Consider the following 21424-nt stretch of genomic DNA (forward strand, 5'->3'; position numbering starts at 1 on the left):
CTTTAAACTGAAGATCATTTACCTTATGTAACTCATGTGACCTTTTTTTAAAAACAAAAAAGAAAAAGCTATTTTCCATATTAACAAAAAATTTTCTCAAATTGGGGTATGATTTCTTTTCTTTAATGCTGAATTCAAAATCAGATTTGAACCTGGGTCCACCTACACACTAAAGGGAAACTGTACCACTACCCCTGGACTTGTCATACTTATGTAAAGAACTATCAAGTTGTTAAAACAGTTATTTCTTCGGTCATGCTTTATCTTGCCCAGGGCACCAAGTGAGTCAGGACCGCCCATGGTGCCCCATCAAAAACAATAGGTGAAAGACACCTGTGGGCTTAGGGGAGGCAAAAGAGACACTGCCACTTCTGAAAATGTAATGTCTTTGTTGGACAGTGTTACTTTATAAAAATGAATGGTTTAAACAATGATCAACAATTATATTGTTGATCATTTTCATGTGAGCATTTTTGAGAAGGCACTACCTTACTTATTTTAGTATTATTTCTATAATATAATATTATTTATTAATATTTTGAATTAGCTTTTATTTTTATATTTTCATTTTCATTTTAGAACACGTTTCAGTAATTTTATGTGCTTTTTTAATTTTGTCATTTTGTTTTATTTCTTTTTAGCTTTAATTTATTTGAGTTTTAGCCATTTTAAACAAACTCATTTCAGTTAGTTGCCAAGGCAATATTTCTGTACAGTACTTAAAGTTTTTTTTTTTTTTTAAGTTAAAGTTAAGTTTAAAGTTAAAGGGGCTATGTGTAAGAATTTTGATGTATTAATCACCTTTTTATTGCCAATGTGCCTCTCTTCCGTTCTGACTCATAAAACAAATGCTTATACAATGTTCAGGATACTGCCGAAAGAGCTGTTCTGTACTGCAATGTCAATGTGTGAAAAGGGATTAATTTAAACTATAGTCTCACATAGCCCGATTTAGTCTATAGTCTCAAATAAACATTTATAATCAAACTATCATAACAGTGTAGTTTTAATTACCTTATCTGTCGACATAATGCTGTTGAATTTCAAAGCTTGTGCAAACATATCCACATTTCTATTATCAGATGCTTTCTGAACTGTTGTTTTCTCACCGCTGTCATTGTTGTGTGTTTATTTTGTTATTCAGAGGAAAGCGCACAGCACATATTTATCTAAACATTCATCGCTCTCAGCAGCGTCAGGATATCACTGCAATAGTATTTCCAACTTCTTTTTGCTGCTAAGCGAAGAACAAAAAAGAACGTCGCCGCGAGTTTATAAGAGGCATTGAATCACGTTAAGTCTATTGTGCATTACGTGCGAGCATGAACAATAAGTTGCTGGCTGCAGTTCACTTAAGGGCCACCGATGTCGCTAATAACAAGGGTTTCTGTACTCTACATATAGCCCCTTTAAAGCTGCAGTCTGTAACTTTTTCGGTTAAAAATTATCCAAAATCAATTTTTGAACAAGTACATAACCAGCCAGTGTTTAAAACTATCTCCTTATCTTAGCCTGATTCACAACGGTAAGCTTGTAATAATGTTTTCTAATTTGGGTGGTACTGGTAGGTTTCCGCGGGAAATTGTAATCCAGAAAGGTCCAAATGACAGTCATCAGTGACAACTGGAGATTCAGCCATGGTCAAAAGCAAAAGACTTCAGACTGCGGAGTGGCTACAGAAATTGAAATCTACAAGTAATGCTAATACACACTAAATACACACAGTCACGCAAAGCTGATGTTGTTAACATTAACAATTTGAGAACAAAGTGTAACAATAATAATAATTTGCACGGTTTGATGTGATATGAGCTAAGCGATCGTTAGATTTAAATCACCATTGGCAGCGCAATTTATTGTAGTTGGTCAGAACAAAAGTGGCAGACATGTTACTTACTTGTTCAGATGACATTTTCCGGTAAAAATTCTTATTTTAGTCATACTTCCAAGACTACAATCTGTCTTTCCGAAGCACAGTATCCTGACAGCCACATGTTCTCCTCAAAACATTAGATTCATCTGCGCTGAGGAGCCGTACTGATGCACAACCCATGTAAAGATGATAATTCTGCAAACAACTGCAATTGCAGGTTTCAAACAGAGATGGCGACAAAGAGGCAAAACTTACAGACTGCAGCTTTAAGTTTTTTGTGAAATATTTCTATGTTCTTTGGTTGTAATTAACAAAATGTTTTACTTTTAGTTAACAATAACATCACTTGCTCCTCTGAGAAAATGCCCCTGATTTAGACATTGATGAAATAATCATATACAGTCCTCAAGTTTTCGATGGTTGTTAAAGCTGTTCCCTGTTGACCTGAGAGGCGATTTCACAGCCTTGACAAGTATCACGAAATGGTGTCAAGCCAGGAGATGTTATGTCAGGGCCAAAATTAAACATAAGAGCAAACCCTTGAAAGTAAGATGAAGTAATTCATAGACCCTTGAATGGTTGCGCTTTTAAATGGGTGTACGGTAAATCTGAAGATGAGTTTTCTAATGTCAGATCAATTCTAGAACTGAAAAATGTTGTATACGATAAATCTGGTTGGCTGTCTTGTCGATATTGATCTGTTTGTATTTATAGCGACAGATAAATGGGTCTCTGCTGCATCATGCGTCTCGCTGTAAGTACAAAAGATGCTACCTCTCTCTCCATGTCTCTTCCTCTCATTCTCCCTCACTCTCTCGGGTGAGATTACTGTTCCCATGGCAACACAGCAGATTGCTTGGAGATTGCTATGGTTGTGGGCACCATGGTAACGCATTTTATATGCTGGTGGGTCTCTCTCTCCCTCTCTCTTTCACACACATTCTCTCACTTTCATTCTATCTGTTGGCAGTTTGGGGTTGTACGTACTTTCTTATGTCAGGAATCAAAACAGACTGCCCTAACACACCGATTTGGGAATTGATGGTGTGCACGCCTGTGAGATTGTAGGTTAAAAGGATCAGATGTGCACTGAACTACTGGAGTTTAAATGTCTAAAATATATTGTAAGGCCTGTTTTAACAAATGCACCTGCTGGTGGATGCTGTAACTACACCATTCAGCGGGCAAATAGCACAATTTTCTATTGACAACCCTTATCTTTTCTGACTAAATCCATTTTAGCAAACAAAATATCCTCTAAAACGCAACTATTTGATTAAAAGTCCGATTCGGACTCAACATTGTCAATTTCCTGCGCCTCCCGAGGACCCATGATACTTTCAAAGTCTCCTGTGTCATATGAGCAACTGTCATTGAGATGAATGGCTATGCTAAGGGTTAGCTTTCTCCAGATGTTATAGACCTCCTTACAGGAGCACATTTTTTGTGTTGTTCTGTACAACATTGCTTCACAATCTTACTCCATTGTACATGCATTAAACATACTCACTATTTGTTTGGACATTCTTCTCTCTAGCCTCTCTCTATTTGTATATTTGTCTTTCATGTTCTCTTGTTTAGAGCAGATATTTATTTCTTGTATGGTGAGTCGTTTTCGTGAGGCCGATTGTTGTCATGGCGACGACAGCCCACAGATGGAGGCAAGAGAGCGAGGAGTGCAGCAGAGAGTTTTCACTGGCTCTGACACAAAACTTGTTGACACACATACATGATGCTCATGTTATGATGAAAATCTGTGCGCGTATCGCTGCTCAAGGGCACAAACACACACACGCACCTGACTACAGACTGATTTACAGTCAGTCTAAATTGGGTCAGTTCTTCTACGTCATAAATTTAACACACTGATGGCAGAAATGGGAAACGACTTAGAACTTGTCCGTGTGATTCATTTTCATGATGTTTTATTGCTGATGTCTTTTATTATTGTGGGGATTTTATGTTGTGTGTTTGACACGGGAGGGTGAATTAATGGAAAAGGAAAAATAAATGGAAAAATCATGGTTTCCTGTTTATCTGTAGGCAAGTCTGGGGCTAGTTTTCAAGCATAATATTTCTCTGTGTAGGTTTTTTTTTTTATTTTTTTTTTTTATAAAAGTCAGTTTCTGTGTAAGTCTTGGCTGCAAAAAAATTACCGAACATTTCCACTGTTATTGCCCAGGAAAAATGGATTCAGTTCATTTAACAAATATTGATGATGAAACATTTAATGATATAGCATAAAAGGTAACATAAAATATATTAAATTCTAGATTATATAGTTAATCAAAATAACTGTAATTCACTTTATGTATACAGATATAGCAAAAATTCTGCCAGAGAAAAGATAGATTTGTATAGGATTCTGAAAAGAATTTGGTGTAGGATTTATGGCTAGAAAATTTCACAAACTTCTAAAATGTATTCCACTACAGATTACAAAATACATGCTTTAAAACGTAATTCGTAATGCATTTCGTTAGATTACCCAAGTTTTGTAACTTAATCTAAATACTTTAGAATACTTTGGAATACTAATAAGTATGTAACACAAAAACAAGGTAATGGTGAGTTTTTTTCTCTTAAATCTGACTTTTTTCTCAGAATTGTGATATAAACTCGCAATTTTCTAGAAAAAAAGTCAGAATTGCAAGAAAAGATGTCAGAATTGTGATATAAACTTGCAATTTTCTAGAAAAAAGTCAGAATTGCAAGATGTCAGAATTGTGATATAAACTTGCAATTTTCTAGAAAAAAGTCAGAATTGCAAAAAAAGATGTCAGAATTGTGATATAAACTCGCAATTTTCTAGAAAAAAAGGCAGAATTGCGAGAAAAGATGTCTGAATCGTGATATAAACTCGTAATTTTCTAGAAAAAAAGGCAGAATTGCGAGAAAAGATGTCAGAATTGTGATATAAACTCGCAATTTTCTAGAAAAAAAGGCAGAATTGCGAGAAAAGATGTCAGAATTGTGATATAAACTCGTAATTTTCTAGAAAAAAGTCAGAATTTCAATTTTTATCATGCAATTCTGCCTTTATAACTTGCAATTGTGAGTTTATATCTTGCAATTCTGAGAAAAAATGTCAGAATTGTGAGATGCAAATTCGCAATTGCGAGGAATTATGACATAAAAAGTTGCAGTTACCTTTTTTTTTTTTTTTACAATTACAAGGGACTCACAAACAACTATTGCAAAACATGAAAATAGTCATGGATCATCCAGTTGACAGACAGTTAAGATTCAAGGGTATGTACATTTTTGAATGGGACAATTTTTATAAATTCAGTCATTTTGTCTTCTGGAGTATATGTAAACATCTGTTATGTGAAATAGTTTTTTATGATCCCTCTTATTTTGTTAAAATGATTAAAATGTTGCATATTCTGCAAGGGGTATGAAACTTATGAGCAGAACTGTAGCTTATGATGCTATTGCAGTGTCAGAGCCAGAGAATCAACAATTGCTGTTTACATTAATTGCCCATCAAAGTTTACATTAATGTTTAAATGAAATAAATGACATTAAAATTCAAAGTAATCACTTCGGTAATCTAAAATGCTTTTCGGATGTAACTGTAATTTGATTACCACACACATCTGATTACCTACAGTTACTCAAATTTTGTATTTTAAATACGTAACTAAGTTACATGTATTTTGTTAATCCTCAACCCTGAAGAAACATAAAAAAAAAAAACCCATTGAATTAAATGTGTAAAGTATAAAGACTGAAATAACAATTTCTTGTAAATGTACTCCAATAATCTTTGTTTTATTTACAACTTCGAAAAAAGTGTATGTAGCTCTTATTACAACTAGCCGTGTTCTCCACTTATGAATATTCTATATTGTATATTCTTTTTATTATTGTATATGTGTTTATATTTATATTCATGTATATAAATCTATGAACTTGCATATCACAAATGCTAAAAATGTGGTTGAGAATACTAAGAATTCAAGTTCTAAGTTAGATCTCAAGGGCAACAAGAAGAACAACACAATATAAGAATGCTAAAACATTGTTTATGCAGTACAGATGTCTAAGTGCTAGATGAGGTCAGTAAGTCCATTAAGACAGTCCATTAAGCTCTGGCCAAATTTGTCTGTGGAGTAGGTTAGTGACACAAAAGAGGTTAATTACAGCAGAGGTTAATTACAACTCGAATGAAAGCATTCTGTATGAACATGAAGATGTTATTTGGCAAATTCTGGTGGGCCAGTGAGGAAGAATCAAATTTACACTGTGATTAGATGGTAGCGCAGAGTGGTCTGATGTAGACAGAAAACATTAAAGGACCAAATACTGAGCCATGAGGGACTCCAGGTTTAAGGGACAGAAACTGAGGCTTTCTTGCAAACTTATTATGATCTGTTATGAAAGTAGTAAATAAATAAGTAAATTAGCTAATTCTGTCAGCACTGAAATGAACAGGTTGTGGTTGACCATGTCAAAAGCTAAAGGCAGATCTGTGCAGTGTCAAGACGCTCTGGCTGGTAAGGTTGCGTGACAAGATTTAATTCCTAAGTGATAGGGGTCAAGCATGCTGTTCTTGGAAAAAGGTTGACATTTGGATGAAACTATTCACCATGCAATGCTTGCTGTCTCATCCACAGTATCCAGTACAAGCAAATAAGAAGCCAAACTGTTTCAAGATGCAACAACGTTCAAAGAATTACATTATAAACTGGTTTAAATGTGCTGCTTTCAAGAAATGAGCTACTATTAATGCATTTATGGATGGCTTACTTGAAGGCTAAGATATCAGGTATTAGAAAAAAACTGGCATGTAATATTACTCACTTCTAATAAATGGTTTTCCTTGGATTATTAACTTACTATTATATTGGGTTCATGACTATTGTATTTTGTTAAGGTGAAGGCCATAGCAGTTCCTCAAGACTCTCCAACTAAGTGGATTTAAAAGTCATAATAATGGTTTTGTGACCAGGAGGCCGCCAGATTCACATTTGCCATTGTGAATATTATTTGCTATAGCCTCTAGCAACAAACCTGCTTTCCTGCATTATAAATGTGTGTGGACATATGTGGATAGTGTATAGAAACCCACACGCTATAGGTAAACTGGAAAGCCATGTAAAATGCTGACATTGAGGGATCCTGTAGATTGCTTTGACTTGTTCTGAAAAAAAAATTGTGCTGAACAAGGGAGGTGCCTTTGTGTTAATAACCATCAAATGTGCTTGGTCTGATGTATTCCCTTTGTTTTCTCTTCAGGTACCTCATGAATGTGACATTTGAAGGGCGCAACCTCTCCTTCAGTGAGGACGGTTTTCAGATGCACCCAAAGTTGGTTATTATACTGTTAGATAAGGAGAGGCAATATGACAGGGTGGGTATCTCTACTCATTTCTCCTTTTCTCTCTTGATTTCTCTTAACTCGTGACTGCACAGTTCCCTGATGTAATTATCAACCTTCATTTACTCTTTATCTCTCTTCATCTTAATTCAAGATTTCTGCCGTCCTCAAATTTAGCCCGCACTAATCCAGTCTTAGCCACTTCAACCTCAACACCCTCTCATTATGTCACTTGTTATCCTTCTCTCAGCTTCAGCTCTCATCTTGCCCTCTTTGCACTTTCACAGGTCGGTAAATGGGAGAATGGGTCTCTGACAATGAAGTACCACGTGTGGCCTCGGTTCGAGCTGTACTCGGATGCTGGGGAGCGAGAGGATGACCACCTGTCCATTGTTACGCTGGAGGAGGCTCCATTTGTTATTGTGGAGGATGTCGACCCCCTCAGTGGCACCTGCATGAGGAATACAGTGCCGTGCAGAAAACAGCTCAAACTCCAGTGAGAATCCATAGAAACAGTACAGATATTCAAGAAATGTGCTGCAGTTTGGTTCAAAGTTCAGATTCATCTCAGATTTCACAGTAGATATTTAAAAACTTTAAATAGCAGATGAATATTATGGGGCCAAAAATCTGCGACCGCAATGAGTCAAAATGTAATTTAAACCTGGAAATAAACAGGTTTTAGGATTTATAAAAATTCCAAATACCAAGAGAAAAAAATACTAAGAAATTCAAGTGAATGTTTCACCACACTGTTTGTCTGTAAAGATTTGTGCAACCATGTCAGGATGGATAAAACTACATAATATAGGTAAAATATCTTAAATCTAAAATCAGTCATTAACTATGTTTCCATGGAAACGCCAAATTTAAAAAAAAAAATCCCTTAATTTGCAAAAAATGCTCGCTTGAGGTGGTTTTTGACTTGTGCGAAAAAGAGTTAATGCGAATAATGGGAGATGGAAACGCATTTGCCGAATAAATTCAGAAGTAGTGAACATTAACCCCATGTGACTAATCAGCTGTTTCCGCTGATGGTGTTTTATTTACTGTTGGTTAATAGGTTACAAATACCACCGTCATCCGCTCAAACAACTTGATGGAAACGGATCTAATTCGCATTTGTTTTTTGTGAACTTGGAAAAGATTCACTTCATGTTTGGATGGAAACCCAGCTATTGTATGAGATCAGTCATTAATCTTGACTACCAAAATGCAGATTGTCTTAATGAGAGCACTAAGTACAGATACTTCATTTAGTTTTCAAATTCAAAGTGCTCTGTCACTGTCAGGACTCGATTATATCATATAGTAAGAACGTGTGGTGTTTACTTTATTGTACAGTCAATGTAAAACACTGATTTATTCAGGGATTAAAACTGGTATCTTGTGTCTTTGTAATGATTATAAAATATTTGTTAAATTACTGTTAAATTAATTTAGCATTCTTGTAATAAATTGCTGCTAAAACTCAGTTATTGTGAGAAATTATCCAAGAATTGTGAATTTTGACAAATTTAAAGTGCCTTGTACTATTGTAGACAATGCAATAGTAAGTGCAGTGGTCATTAATCATTTTGATGTTATGTTGACTCATTGATTGATTTCTTCAGATGCAGATTTATTATGAAATGGTATTTTGATCAAAGATTGATAAACAGCTGAGGCAAAATTTGTTAAACGTCCTCACTATGTAGAAAAATAACTTCCTGCGCTAACATTAATCTTCTAACTTTTTTTCTTCTTGTTTTTCCTGTCCCCAGAAATCAGACAGGAGATTCAGGGATCTACATTAAACGCTGTTGCAAGGGCTTCTGTATAGACATCCTTAAAAAGATCGCCAAGTCTGTAAAATTCACCTACGATCTCTACCTGGTGACCAATGGGAAGCATGGCAAAAAGATCAATGGCACATGGAATGGCATGGTTGGAGAGGTTAGTTTCAAAATGCTTTTAGTAAGAAAACTACTGGTTCTCATCAAACACCTAGAGTTTGGGTTTGAATAGGTTTTTTATCATCCGAGAGCTTGCTGGATAATTTTTCTATTTATTCTACCATACTGCATATGATGGATGAGAGAAAACAGTATGCTTTGGTTTTGTCACTGTCGGTATGCTTATTACAAAATTAAAAATAATAATTTGCTCAAAATAGTTTGAGAAATGTTGTTAAATGACTAAATTTTGTGATTAAAAGGGGAAACTAGATCAGGGAATGTTTGAGCCAGACTCAAACTCACATTGCTTGAATGAGCGACATAGCTCCAGTGTTATTTTAATATTGTAGATATACTAATATAGTTTTGTTAATATTTTGAATTGAATTTAAATTTTATATTTTCTGTTTTCAGTTTAATTTTAGTTAAAGTTTTAGTAATTTTGTTGTGTTTCTGTCATTTTTATTAGTTCTTTTTTAAATACAGTATGTCTATAGTTTTTTTTTTTTTAATTTTTAGTTTTAGTTATTTTAGTAATTTAGTATTTTCTGTTTGTTTGTTTATTTTATTTCAAGTAATCAAAACGTTTTTTTTTAGTTTTTTTTTTTATGGTTTTAGTTACAGATAATGTGCAATAACCACTAGGACATGGCTCTAGAGCATCAATGGATTTCTGATTATATATTATTTTCAAAAAATGAAAATCTGAACAGTATCTCTCATGACAAAAACAGATGAAAGAGAGAGAAAATGTGAGCAAGTGAGTTTGCACAAGCCCAAGGGAAAATACAGCTGGTGCATTAATTCAGATGAGAAATAATATGAGTTACCGGATCATATGTAAATCCACAGTTGGAATGAATGTTATGCAGTTCCCTTTCGGTCCTAGTCATATGAATCCTCTCAGAACTGCACCACATTTGGAGTCGCAGATTTTAGTAGCTTGCTTTATGTTTACTTAATGTCTTTACGAGATCTGATGCTCCAAGTCATGTCCATGTTCAGAGATAGATGCTATAACACAACACAGACTCAAACAAATATGCAAAATATAGTCTCATATTTTGAAAAGACAGAGAAAGAAAATAGGATATGGAATAACACTACTCAACGTGCAGCCCGCAGGGCATTTTCGCGCCTGCATGTTTTTTGAGATTCTGCTATACCATGGTAAACCCCCAGTTCAATTTATAAAATCTGACACCAAGTGGAAATCTATAGTTCACTCTGCAAACCGTGCCACAGACGAGTGCTTACAGTACAGCTTCATTGATTATAATGGAAGCCATTTAGTTTTTATGCGTGGCTATGTAAGTGTGTAATGCTCTGTAGCCTCATTAATATAACAGAGGCACTATAAAAATTAGGAGTGTAGCCCTGGAGGCTAAAGGGATCCGGCTTTGTGGCCCCTTGAGTAGGTCTGATGTAGACAGAGCCTTTCTGTACTGTACAATCACCTTATTAACTCTGTTTTGTCCCATTTTCCTAAATCACTGGAGGCCTCTTATATGTAACTCTAAATATACCTGGACAAGTGATGGGTTTGGGGAAGTGGTGATTAGGGAAAGGTTGAAAAGAAGGAGAAATGGCTATTAAAAGCTACTGCGACCCAGTGTAGGAAGTAACCTGATTTCTGCTTTCCTTGGTCTCACAGTCATGTTTTTTTTCTTCTTCGTGGTTTTCTCATTCACTAGTTCCCATTTTATCTTTCTTTCACCTTTGTCTTTTCACACTGTTACTTTTCTCCCCTCTGTTGTGGCATGCCTAGACTAGTACAAGATGGGCATAACTGTCCCTTTTCTTCACATCTAGGTGGTGCTTAAGAATGCCCACATGGCAGTGGGGTCCCTGACCATAAATGAAGAGAGGTCAGAGGTCATTGACTTCTCTGTGCCCTTCATAGAGACAGGGATTAGTGTCATGGTCTCTCGTAGCAACGGCACAGTGTCTCCTTCTGCCTTTTTAGGTAAGTACTAAATACACACTGTAAGGGAATTCAAGAGAAAATTCCACATTCAAGTGCACTCTTCATTAATAATTTGTCTTCCCTCTTTTTTTTTTTTTTTTGCTCTCAGAGCCCTTCAGCGCTGATGTCTGGGTAATGATGTTCGTTATGCTGTTGATAGTTTCAGCTGTGGCTGTCTTCGTCTTTGAGTACTTCAGCCCTGTTGGCTATAATCGCTGCTTGGCAGATGGACGAGGTGTGCACACACATATAAATGTATCACACCTATACCTAACATCTTCATACATCATATATATTATATATACACAACATTTCTTTCTGGTTCTCGAATCTGATTGGCTGAGAGGTCTTTCCAGCCGTGCGATATTCTACCAGTATCTCCACAGGAACCATTTCACCTTTTGAATCACTCCGCTGTCAGCATTCTCACAGCGAGTGTCATGGCGAACAAGCAAACCTACCATATTGGTATAGATAATACTATTTTGTAACAGAATGTAGTTTTAAGAGTTTTTTGTAGGCGAGAATATAGTTGTTTAGACCTCAGATATGTGATTTATATGTTTGAAAATTTGTTTAGACGCTTTCAGAGATGCGAGCTCCAGAGAACAGCTTCATCTTGGCCAGTCCTTTGGGAATTTGCCGCTGACTCTTATGTAGATAGTGTTTAAACATGAGGTATAATTCGTATTGGGTATATCTAATGGGTAATCTTTGGTCTTATTAATCTATTACTTGTTCCAGAGCAAATGGATTTGGCTTTAGGGCTATATTAAGTTTCATAACTTTTTATTTACTTTGAAATTAAATCCTGTACTAACTAGATTGCTACTTTTGTACGTTTGACTGAACTGTTTGCTTGTGTTTATTTCCTATTTTACTTCTTATACTGTTATAATGGCTATTGTTAATTTAAATATTACTGTTCAATAAATAATATTTTATATAAATAAATGCCATATTTTTTGGTATTGAGAAAGAGTCTGTAAGTGATTTCGACTTCAGTTAAAGTTACATTAATACGCCATGAGATGGCGGCATAGACTGAGTCAGTCAGTCGCAAAGACTTTTATATTTGAAATAGACTGAAACAAGGATGTTGTTTTTACTTTAAACATCTTACAAGATGCAACCGACTTGACTAGCCAGTAAATGCATTGACTAGCGCTGTCATGTGAATGTCGTGTTAAATGTTAAAAGGACAAAGACAAAGACTTCACTTTCCTCAGCAGACATTCAGACTGATTTTGTGATTATGAATATACGATTGACCTGAAGAATATCAGCTAGATGCAGGAAATACACTCGCTCAGGCGGTCTCTCTCTCTCTCATAATACTCTACATATTACAGTGAGTCAATAAAGCGACTCAATGTTCCATCATTACTAGTTCTGAAGTGATGTTTTAGAATTAGAAGGCTTGGGCTGAACTGTTAAACTGTCAACTTGAGGTTTGAATCCGTGGCGGAAGGAAGTAGTTCCTCACAAGGAGGGTTTTTAAAGACACTCAGTTGTTTTTCTTATTTATTCACACACTCGTGCTGTCGAACTGTTGTATAAACGCAAGATCACACAAGTAGCTGTGCGATATGGCTGTGTGTCAACACACTCGTGCCTACGGTTGAATCACAGCCATGCTGATATACGGCGATATCGCACAGCTACTTGTGTGATATTGCTTATTATATATATATATAAATTTAACAAACTTTAATGTTAGATGCGGTTAATGACGATTAATCAATTTGACAGCAACTTTTAGTTTGGGCCATTATGTCATCTTACCTCTTTTCATGCTCAGCAATGTACTGCTTCTCTGAATAGTATTGATTTGTTTGATTGAAATCAAAACTGAATAGTTCATCTATTTATTACATGTATTACATTTTCTTCATCTGCCCTTTTACTCCTCTGATTCCTATTAAATTATAAGGTAATAACTCCCTATTTCAATTTCTCTACCTCTTTACACACAATCAGAGCCTGGCGGTCCCTCCTTCACCATTGGAAAAGCTATTTGGCTACTTTGGGGTTTGGTCTTCAATAACTCTGTGCCCGTGCAGAACCCCAAAGGCACTACTAGCAAGATCATGGTATCGGTCTGGGCTTTCTTCGCTGTGATTTTCCTGGCCAGCTACACTGCCAACCTGGCCGCATTTATGATTCAAGAGGAATATGTGGACCAGGTGACTGGCCTGAGTGATAAAAAGGTAACAGTGTTTATTGGATGAATTCAGCAGCACGTGCAAAAGTGAACAATGGGCATCTGAAAGCTGTTATTAATAATATAGTACTCGTTAAACTCATTTATCCTACTGTCAAAAAATTAGATCAATTCCAACTCTAAGGACATAATAAGCTGGGGTTTTTTTTTTTCTTCTCCGAAGACTGCCTTGAACTGAACGTGACTTGACTTGATACACCAGATTCTACTTCATCCTTGGTGTTAAACAGCTAAGGTTAATTGACACAGACTAGCCAATAAATGATGCAATATTTAAGGTGCTCTGTGTAATTTGTGTTATAATATGTTCTTCTGTTTAATGTGCAGAGGCAGCTGTAGGGCATTTGTAGGTTTTCTGTGCCTCTGACGCTTTAAAAACGTTGCTTTGTTTGAGCGATCTGACATGTCAATTTATGGTTTAACCAGTGACACAGGTTTGGGGCGGGAGTATATGTGACTGAATCTGTGTTAGTGAAAAAATGTTTGGAAATTATCATTTTTTTCACAATTCACTTTTAAAAGGAATTTAAAGAAAAAAAACTTGCCATTTTATGTTCTTAACTGGGAATACGTGAATCCATGCATGCTTACACTGCACGGTTTTGCTTATGAAATCCTAATATTACTGTTTATGGTCCTCAAATGACTGATGACATATTTGGGCAACCACATGCTGACTGGTTTAGTGGTAATTTGTTTTTGTTTTTCTGTCGTCTTTGTGTGGAAAAAATTGGGCTAATGTGAATTAGCCAACCGCTATGAAACAGAAAACAAGATTTGACTCTGAGAGGGTGCTGTAGCCCGTTTAATAATTGATGTGGTGAGATTTTGTTTTTTACTCTAAGTCATGCTTTACTTTTTATGTCTGGCAAAGCTTTGAGTGTCTAGAGAACATAGTCCATGTATTTACACAGGAAATAGTTCTGTTATGAATGGTGGAAAAAAGAGATCTGTTGTATCTTTAAGTTTTTTTGAAATGACACCTCTCTTCACACTTTGTCCCTTGAGTGTTCATTGACAGTGTGGACACTGCTGAGTTATATATATATTTTTCTCTCTCTTATCAAGTTTCAACATCCGAATGACTTTTCCCCTCCGTTCCGGTTCGGTACTGTGCCCAATGGCAGCACCGAGAGAAACATAAGGAATAACTACAAGGAGATGCACAGCTATATGACCAGCTTCCACCAGAAAAACGTAAACGAGGCCCTCCACAGCCTGAAGACGGGGTGAGAACGAAAAAAGAGAAAGATTGAGAGAGATAATATCTGCATGAAAAGAATATTAAAGGGTGGGAAGACAAAAAGAGGGGAAGACAGGGAGATTAAAAGCTTGTAGGACAGCAGTAAGTACAGTGTGTGAGTGGGTGGATGAACTCTGGACTGATAATAGCATCAAAATGAGGCGTCCTGGAGGGACTTTGTTTGGAGATGCTGATTGGTAGAAGAATGATTCAACATGGAACTGGTTTCTGCAATCCTTTATTTTATCAGTACTAACTGTGGACATTTTAAAGAGGCACTCAGTAATTTTTGTTTATGTTGTGCTGGCCGATATGACAGTCATCTTGGACTTATAATAACAGTTACCAGGATAAAATATATAGTTTTAGCTGGTCATGTGATTTCAACATGGCAGCTCATAGGACGCAACGCGCTTTATGTAAAAGCTACATAAAAAAAAAAGTGTTCATTAGGAGCCTTCATACATGTGAGCATACATCATTTTAAAAAATTTTTTTTAACCATTATTCTTTTTTTAAAATGTATAAAACATTGTAACGTGGGGAAATTACTGAGTACACCTCGAATAATAATAAAAAACAAATTGATTATTTAAAATTTTTCAGTTTTAATGGTAACAATTTACAAATATGTTCCATTTGTTAAAGGGTTAGTTCACCCAAAAATGAAAATTCTCTTATTAATTACTCACCCTCATGTCGTTCCACACCCTGTAAGACCTTCGTTCATCTTCAGAACACAAATCAAGATATTTTTGATAAAATCTCAGTGAGGCCTCCATTGACAGCAAGATAATTAACACTTTCAGATGCCCAGAAAGCTACTAAAGATGTATTTAAAACAGTTCATGTGACTACAGTGGTTCAACCTTAATGTTCTGAAGCGACGAGAATACTTTTTTTGCGCCAAAGCTTTACGAATCTTTTGTTTCGAATCAGTGGTTCGGAGCGTGTATCAAACTGCCAAAGTCACGCCCCCCAGTGATGAATCATTGAAATTTCGAAACACTTATGATGTAACGAAGCCTCGTTTACTGAAGTCACGTGACTTTGGCAGTTTGATACACGCTCTGAACCACTGATTCGAAACAAATGATTCGTAAAGCTTCGAAGCTTTATTAAGCAGTGTTTTGAGATCGCCCATCACTAGATATTGAATAAAGTTATTTTGTTTTTTTTGGTGCAAAGAAAGTATTCTCGTTGTTTCATAACATTAAGGTTGAACCACTGTAGTCACATGAACTGTTTTAAATATATCTTTAGTAGCTTTCTGGGCATCTGAAAGTGTTATTTATATTGCTGGCAATGGAGGCCTCACTGAGCCATCGGATTTCATCAAAAATATCTTAATTTGTGTTCTGAAGATGAACCAAGGTCTTACGGGTGTGGAACGACATGAGGGTGAGTAAATAATGACAGAATTTTCATTTTTGGGTGAACTAACACTTTAACATTAGTTAGATACAGTACATTATTTAACATGAACTAACATTAACTAATGGGACCTTACTGTAAAGTGTTACCATTTTATTTAAAACTACAGACATATCTTGCAGCAAGTCACCATTTCTTTTACATTTTTATTGACTTCACAAATTTGTTTTAAATGGCCATTTGTTGTGACAAATGAATTTTTAAAAATACAAACGATAAACAATATACATAAATAAAAGAATTAGCAAAATGCTCATTAAATTTTTAGATTAAAATTTTAAGTTTTACACATAATTTAGCACACCACTCTATTAAGGTAATTTTTTTCCAATTTCCTGTCAACCTATATCTAAGTTTGCCTATCCCTTGTATCCTGTAAGATACAGGACCCTTGAAATACGTCTTTTTACTATAATACTTCGTAGCTGCTTATTTGTTGCTGACCAAAAAAAAAAACCTGAAAGCAACTCAGATGTGTTTGGCACAGGGTTATCATCATTAAAACTGTATTAAAAAAGCATTTTCGTTACTTGAAATAAAATAAAATAAATATGAACTGAAATACAGTTTTATTTTCAGCTAGTTGCCAAGGCAACTTTTCTCATTTTCTTTTAGTTTAAGTTGAAGTACTAAAATAACTAAAACTAAAATAAAAACTATATAGACATATTTAAAAAAAAATGACAACTAAATTAATAAAAATGACAAAACACAACAAAATTACTAAAAATGTAACTAAAATTAAAATGAAAACAGAATATCAAAATATTAACAAAAACTATAATATTGTATCAATAATACTGAAAATAACTGGTTTTGACAAGGAATTATCGACATTCTAACATATTACTCCTCTCTCTCCTCCTGTGTAGTAAATTGGATGCATTTATCTACGATGCAGCGGTCTTGAATTACATGGCCGGACGTGATGAGGGCTGTAAACTGGTGACCATTGGCAGCGGTTATATCTTTGCCACTACAGGGTATGGGATTGCCATTCAGAAAGACTCAGGCTGGAAGAGGGCAGTGGACCTCGCCATTCTGCAGCTTTTTGGAGATGGTAAATATTGTCTATTTTCTTTTTTCAATTTGTCATTTCATTAGATGATTTTGATAAATCTGCACGAATTAGCTTAACATTAAAGAAAAATGTTTTGGGGAAATTCAGTAAGAATTAATCTGTATTGTCCGAGTTGTTTTATCATCTGATTCACTAAAAAATTCTGCAAATCTGGTAATCCTACAGACACGCCCCAAAATTCTGCTAAGCACAATTTGTACAATGGGAGGCTATAGCGGATAGCAGACAGCGCCTGGTTAAAATGGATTGTGGGTGGTTAGTGAATAAGACAGGTTTTTGCACTGAAATGCTGTTGACAAAAGTGGCGTGAATGTGTAGAGAATTCACAGCTTGAGATGTTTACTTCATTCACTTCTTCTTTAAATGGTTCTCAATGTGCCCTCAAGGCAAACAGTTTTGAAGAATACCTGGCAAGAGATGACAAGTGCCTACACTGTCTGTTAGTACGCCAACAAGTATGCCACACAAAATGGTATTAGATGTGTGAAAATATGGCAGCTTGTTTTTCAAAGCTTCCTTTGTGTGAGAATTTACATTCTGTTAAAGCATAATAAAGCTAATGTTGAATTACTGTACTCATCAAATCATCAAGGATTTTTCTCATAATATGCTTTGTAATAATATAAATGACTATGGTTCAAACCGAAGGTGTCTTACTGAATTTTTCTTTCATATTTGTGTATTTGCACAATGAATATTACCTTGTATTTGTGATGATTAAAATCGATCATATAGTTGGATCAGAAATGGGTGGATGGGGGGAAGATGCAATCACAATTGTTGACGGAAATATAAGATCTGCAAAAAACATTAAGCAGCACAACTATTTTCAGCAAGAAATGTACTGTATCTTGAGCCCAAATCATCATATTAGAATGATTTCTGAAGGATCACGTGACACTGAAGACTGGAGTAATGATGCTGAACATTCAGCTTTGCCACCACAGGAAAAAAGTTACATTTTAAAATATATTCAAATAGAAAACATTTTAAATTATAATTGTATTTCACAATATTACGTTTTTTACTGTATGTTTAATCAAATAAAATGCAGCCTTAGTTAAAAAATTTTTTTTTAAATTATCGACCACAAACTTGTGTTTGTACAGTTTATAGTAGCATAAATAGTGTACTAATATAGTGTACAAAGTAACTGTAATAGCTGTACTGTAACAGCAATAGATCTCCACATTTCCTATTCATTTTGATTTGAGAGCTTTCCTTTAGAACCTACTAGTAATCCAGATCCAGAGGCAGATTTTTGGAAATCATCCTGTCTTCCCCAAACAGCATCCGAGATGACAAGCTGTTTGGAACACATCCAAAGACACATGCAGAACATGCCCTATGCACCGCATACATGCATAAACAGTGTAATAATTTTAGACATCCAGGATGATATATTGTAAGGAGAGCTTATAGATATATGGCCACAGTCATACAAAATCCTTACAAAATAAGATTGGCATCTAGATACATTTATATAATATATATCCCATACTTAGTAATTCCACATGCATGCATTGGGACGCGTTAGAATAGATTAGTGGCACAGTGAGCATTCATATGCATATTGACAAGCAGGCAGTGCACCTTAGTTCGGCACACTGACAGTGGTATGGCATGTAAAGGTACGGTTGGGTGTATCACATGTTGTTATATAAGCCAGCATATGATCCAGGAGCAGGAATAGAGTCCTATTTGCAAGTGTCAAGGGGGCGCTTGTCTTGTCTCAAAAGTACACTGGGAAGGCATCAACTGTGTGACATATACATGTAGGTACACATGAATGCACCGGCACAGCATGCAAACACCCGCGCGCACATTCACCCTCACATAGGTGTTGGGTTTTTGACGGATTTGAAGGCTTAAGTCACCAAGTAAAGTTCCCAGTGTGAAATAGAAATGCAGCCACTGAATGGATGGAATCTTTTTCATGTGTGTTTTTGAGTATATTTGTGTATATCTGCATTTGCCCCTAAAGACAGACCTGCAGGACACCAAATGGTGTTATGGAGTTTGATCCTGTCCCTCCTATGTGGGCTGTCAGGCCCCTCAGGGCCCTTATTAGAGCTGGGAACCAAATCTCAAGTGACTCCCATAAGCAATCATTAATGAGAAGAGAGCTTCAGTGCCTATGAGTTTGGATTAATCCGTCATGACAAATGTTACACTTCGGAGGGGCCATAATTTGTTTACTGTGCACAGTTTTGTGGGGGCTCTAAATAAATGCACTGCTGAAATCATCACGGATAGACAAAGTGAACAGACACGTCTGCTAACGGTAAAGCTCAAAAGCTCTCAAAGGCCACAAACACACAGCGAGAGAGACAACAAGAAAAAATGTAAAGATTCACAAATAGTCACTCTCTTTTTCTAACACACATACAAACCAAACTTTAGAAATTAGCAATCTTTTTTCTATTTCTTTGTAGGTGAGATGGAGGAACTTGAGGCCCTGTGGCTGACTGGCATCTGCCACAATGAGAAAAATGAGGTGATGAGCAGTCAGCTGGATGTAGACAACATGGCAGGTGTGTTCTACATGCTGGGAGCTGCAATGGCCCTGTCCCTTATCACATTCATCGCAGAGCACCTCTTCTACTGGCAACTGCGATTCTGCTTCATGGGTGTGTGCTCGGGCAAGCCCGGCATCACTTTCTCCATCAGCAGGGTGAGTGGCAGGTTTACTTTTGAACCTTTGATCTGCAGGCAAACAACCACAAGGGTTGACTCAACTATTATTATGGAGCCAACAGCCTATTGAGTTCAATTAGTTCTTGAAGCTTTGGAGACTAGGAGCACAGATAAGAGATATTACACACTGCTAATCATTTTCTTAATTAATGTCTTTGTCTTGCTTCCCAGTAAAAATATCTTTCCTACCCTTAAAGCAATGGTAAAAATGTACCAACAGATCTAGGGGAAGTAGGATGGGGACTCGGTTGTTCATTGGATTTTGAGATGTGGGCATTAAATTCAAAAGTTGAGGCAGATATAGGCAAGCCTGCAGGAGCGAGTAAGTCCTGCATATGTCACCAGAGAGAAGCCTTGTTGTTTTCACTGGAAGATCCAGTTATGACATTTTGATTGGTCAAATAAAAAAAAAAATAATAAGAAGAAAAATAAAATATATATATATATATATATATATATAATTAAACATATGCCCAAATGAATGGTTCATGGTAAGATCTCTAACTTGCATTTACAAAAAAAGTGTAAATTTTATTTTATGCCAACTTTAAAACGATAAATTTACATGAGTATTAAGATGTGTTTTCAACAAATGTATCTTGAATGTAAGTTTTTATTATTTTAATAGCTTTAAGCATAACTTTATGCAGTTGGCTCCTTTTGGCTCTTGAGTGAATTTTACTGTTTTAAGGAAGTTTAAGTATTTTTACTGGAAACAACACAAATATACTGATTAAGAAAATGATTTTGCTGTGTAAAAACAATTTAAAAAAAAAAAAAAATGTAAAAGGTGTATAAGCATTTCCTTTACATTAGAATCATTAGATCTCAAGACTGAAACTTCTGGATGATGATTACATTTGATTTAAGGGCTTAACTCCATACTTAAGAGGGGTATAATTGTGACAATTGTGGTGTATATGTGAAAAGGGTACATTCTGTTTAGTTTCATTCTGATGTGTGTGGGGGAAAGGCCAAACATTTTGTGCATATGTAGTCTTTATAAGTCAGACCCCTGATCTTGAGCTAACAGGCCAAAGCAGCAGTCTCTCATTCTAGACATTCGGACATCAAATCATGCCTCAAGCAAATTGGAGTGGTGCCATGACCCACATAATGTCTGGGATGAACACAGAGGAAGTAAATATCAGTTTATCTGACTAAATTGGCAAGTGACTCAAAGATAAACCTGGGTTTACCTGAGTTCACAAATTATTGAGGCTAACAGGAAAAATTATTACTATACTGGTCTGTTAGCCAACAGGGCAATTTGCATGACCAGTTTCCTCTGCTGCAAGTACAGATATAGGAAACTGATTTTCTTATTAGATATATTTCCCTTTGAGATGTAGATGCGTGTTTGAACACTAGCTAAAGCAGTGTTGCTGTTGTGGGGCTAAGAAGAATCTAAAATGAATAGAGGGAAAAAGGCAAAAGACAAAATGGGAGAGAATGGCACCTCTCAAGAGAAAGAAGGAAAAAGAAAAAGAAATAAGATAACACTGAATGGAGAATATGTTCCAACCCAATCAGATTGAAGGGTCAGGAGATGAATAAGAATAAGAGTCACACTGGGAAGGATGACCTGAGTTACAAAAAAACAGAAGGTAGAGGAGATAAGAGGAACATAAAGAAAAGAGGGA

The 21424-nt window shown here is 35.8% G+C and overlaps 1 protein-coding gene across 4 annotated transcripts in view; it reads left to right on the forward strand.

The window, feature by feature from the left end:
* grin2bb (glutamate receptor, ionotropic, N-methyl D-aspartate 2B, genome duplicate b) overlaps window positions 1-21424 on the forward strand; it is a 115294-nt gene that overhangs the window by 86386 nt on the left and 7484 nt on the right. For all 4 annotated transcript variants that reach the window (XM_051888494.1, XM_051888507.1, XM_051888508.1 and 1 more), the window contains exons 7-15: window positions 7118-7232; window positions 7487-7695; window positions 8963-9134; window positions 10949-11102; window positions 11212-11337; window positions 13083-13312; window positions 14395-14555; window positions 16876-17063; window positions 19520-19758. In XM_051888494.1, the coding sequence (XP_051744454.1) occupies window positions 7118-7232; window positions 7487-7695; window positions 8963-9134; window positions 10949-11102; window positions 11212-11337; window positions 13083-13312; window positions 14395-14555; window positions 16876-17063; window positions 19520-19758 (1594 nt within the window). The remainder of the gene's footprint in view (window positions 1-7117; window positions 7233-7486; window positions 7696-8962; window positions 9135-10948; window positions 11103-11211; window positions 11338-13082; window positions 13313-14394; window positions 14556-16875; window positions 17064-19519; window positions 19759-21424) is intronic.

This window comes from Ctenopharyngodon idella, chromosome 1 (genome assembly GCF_019924925.1).
Source record: "Ctenopharyngodon idella isolate HZGC_01 chromosome 1, HZGC01, whole genome shotgun sequence".
NCBI classification, from domain to species: domain Eukaryota; kingdom Metazoa; phylum Chordata; class Actinopteri; order Cypriniformes; family Xenocyprididae; genus Ctenopharyngodon; species Ctenopharyngodon idella.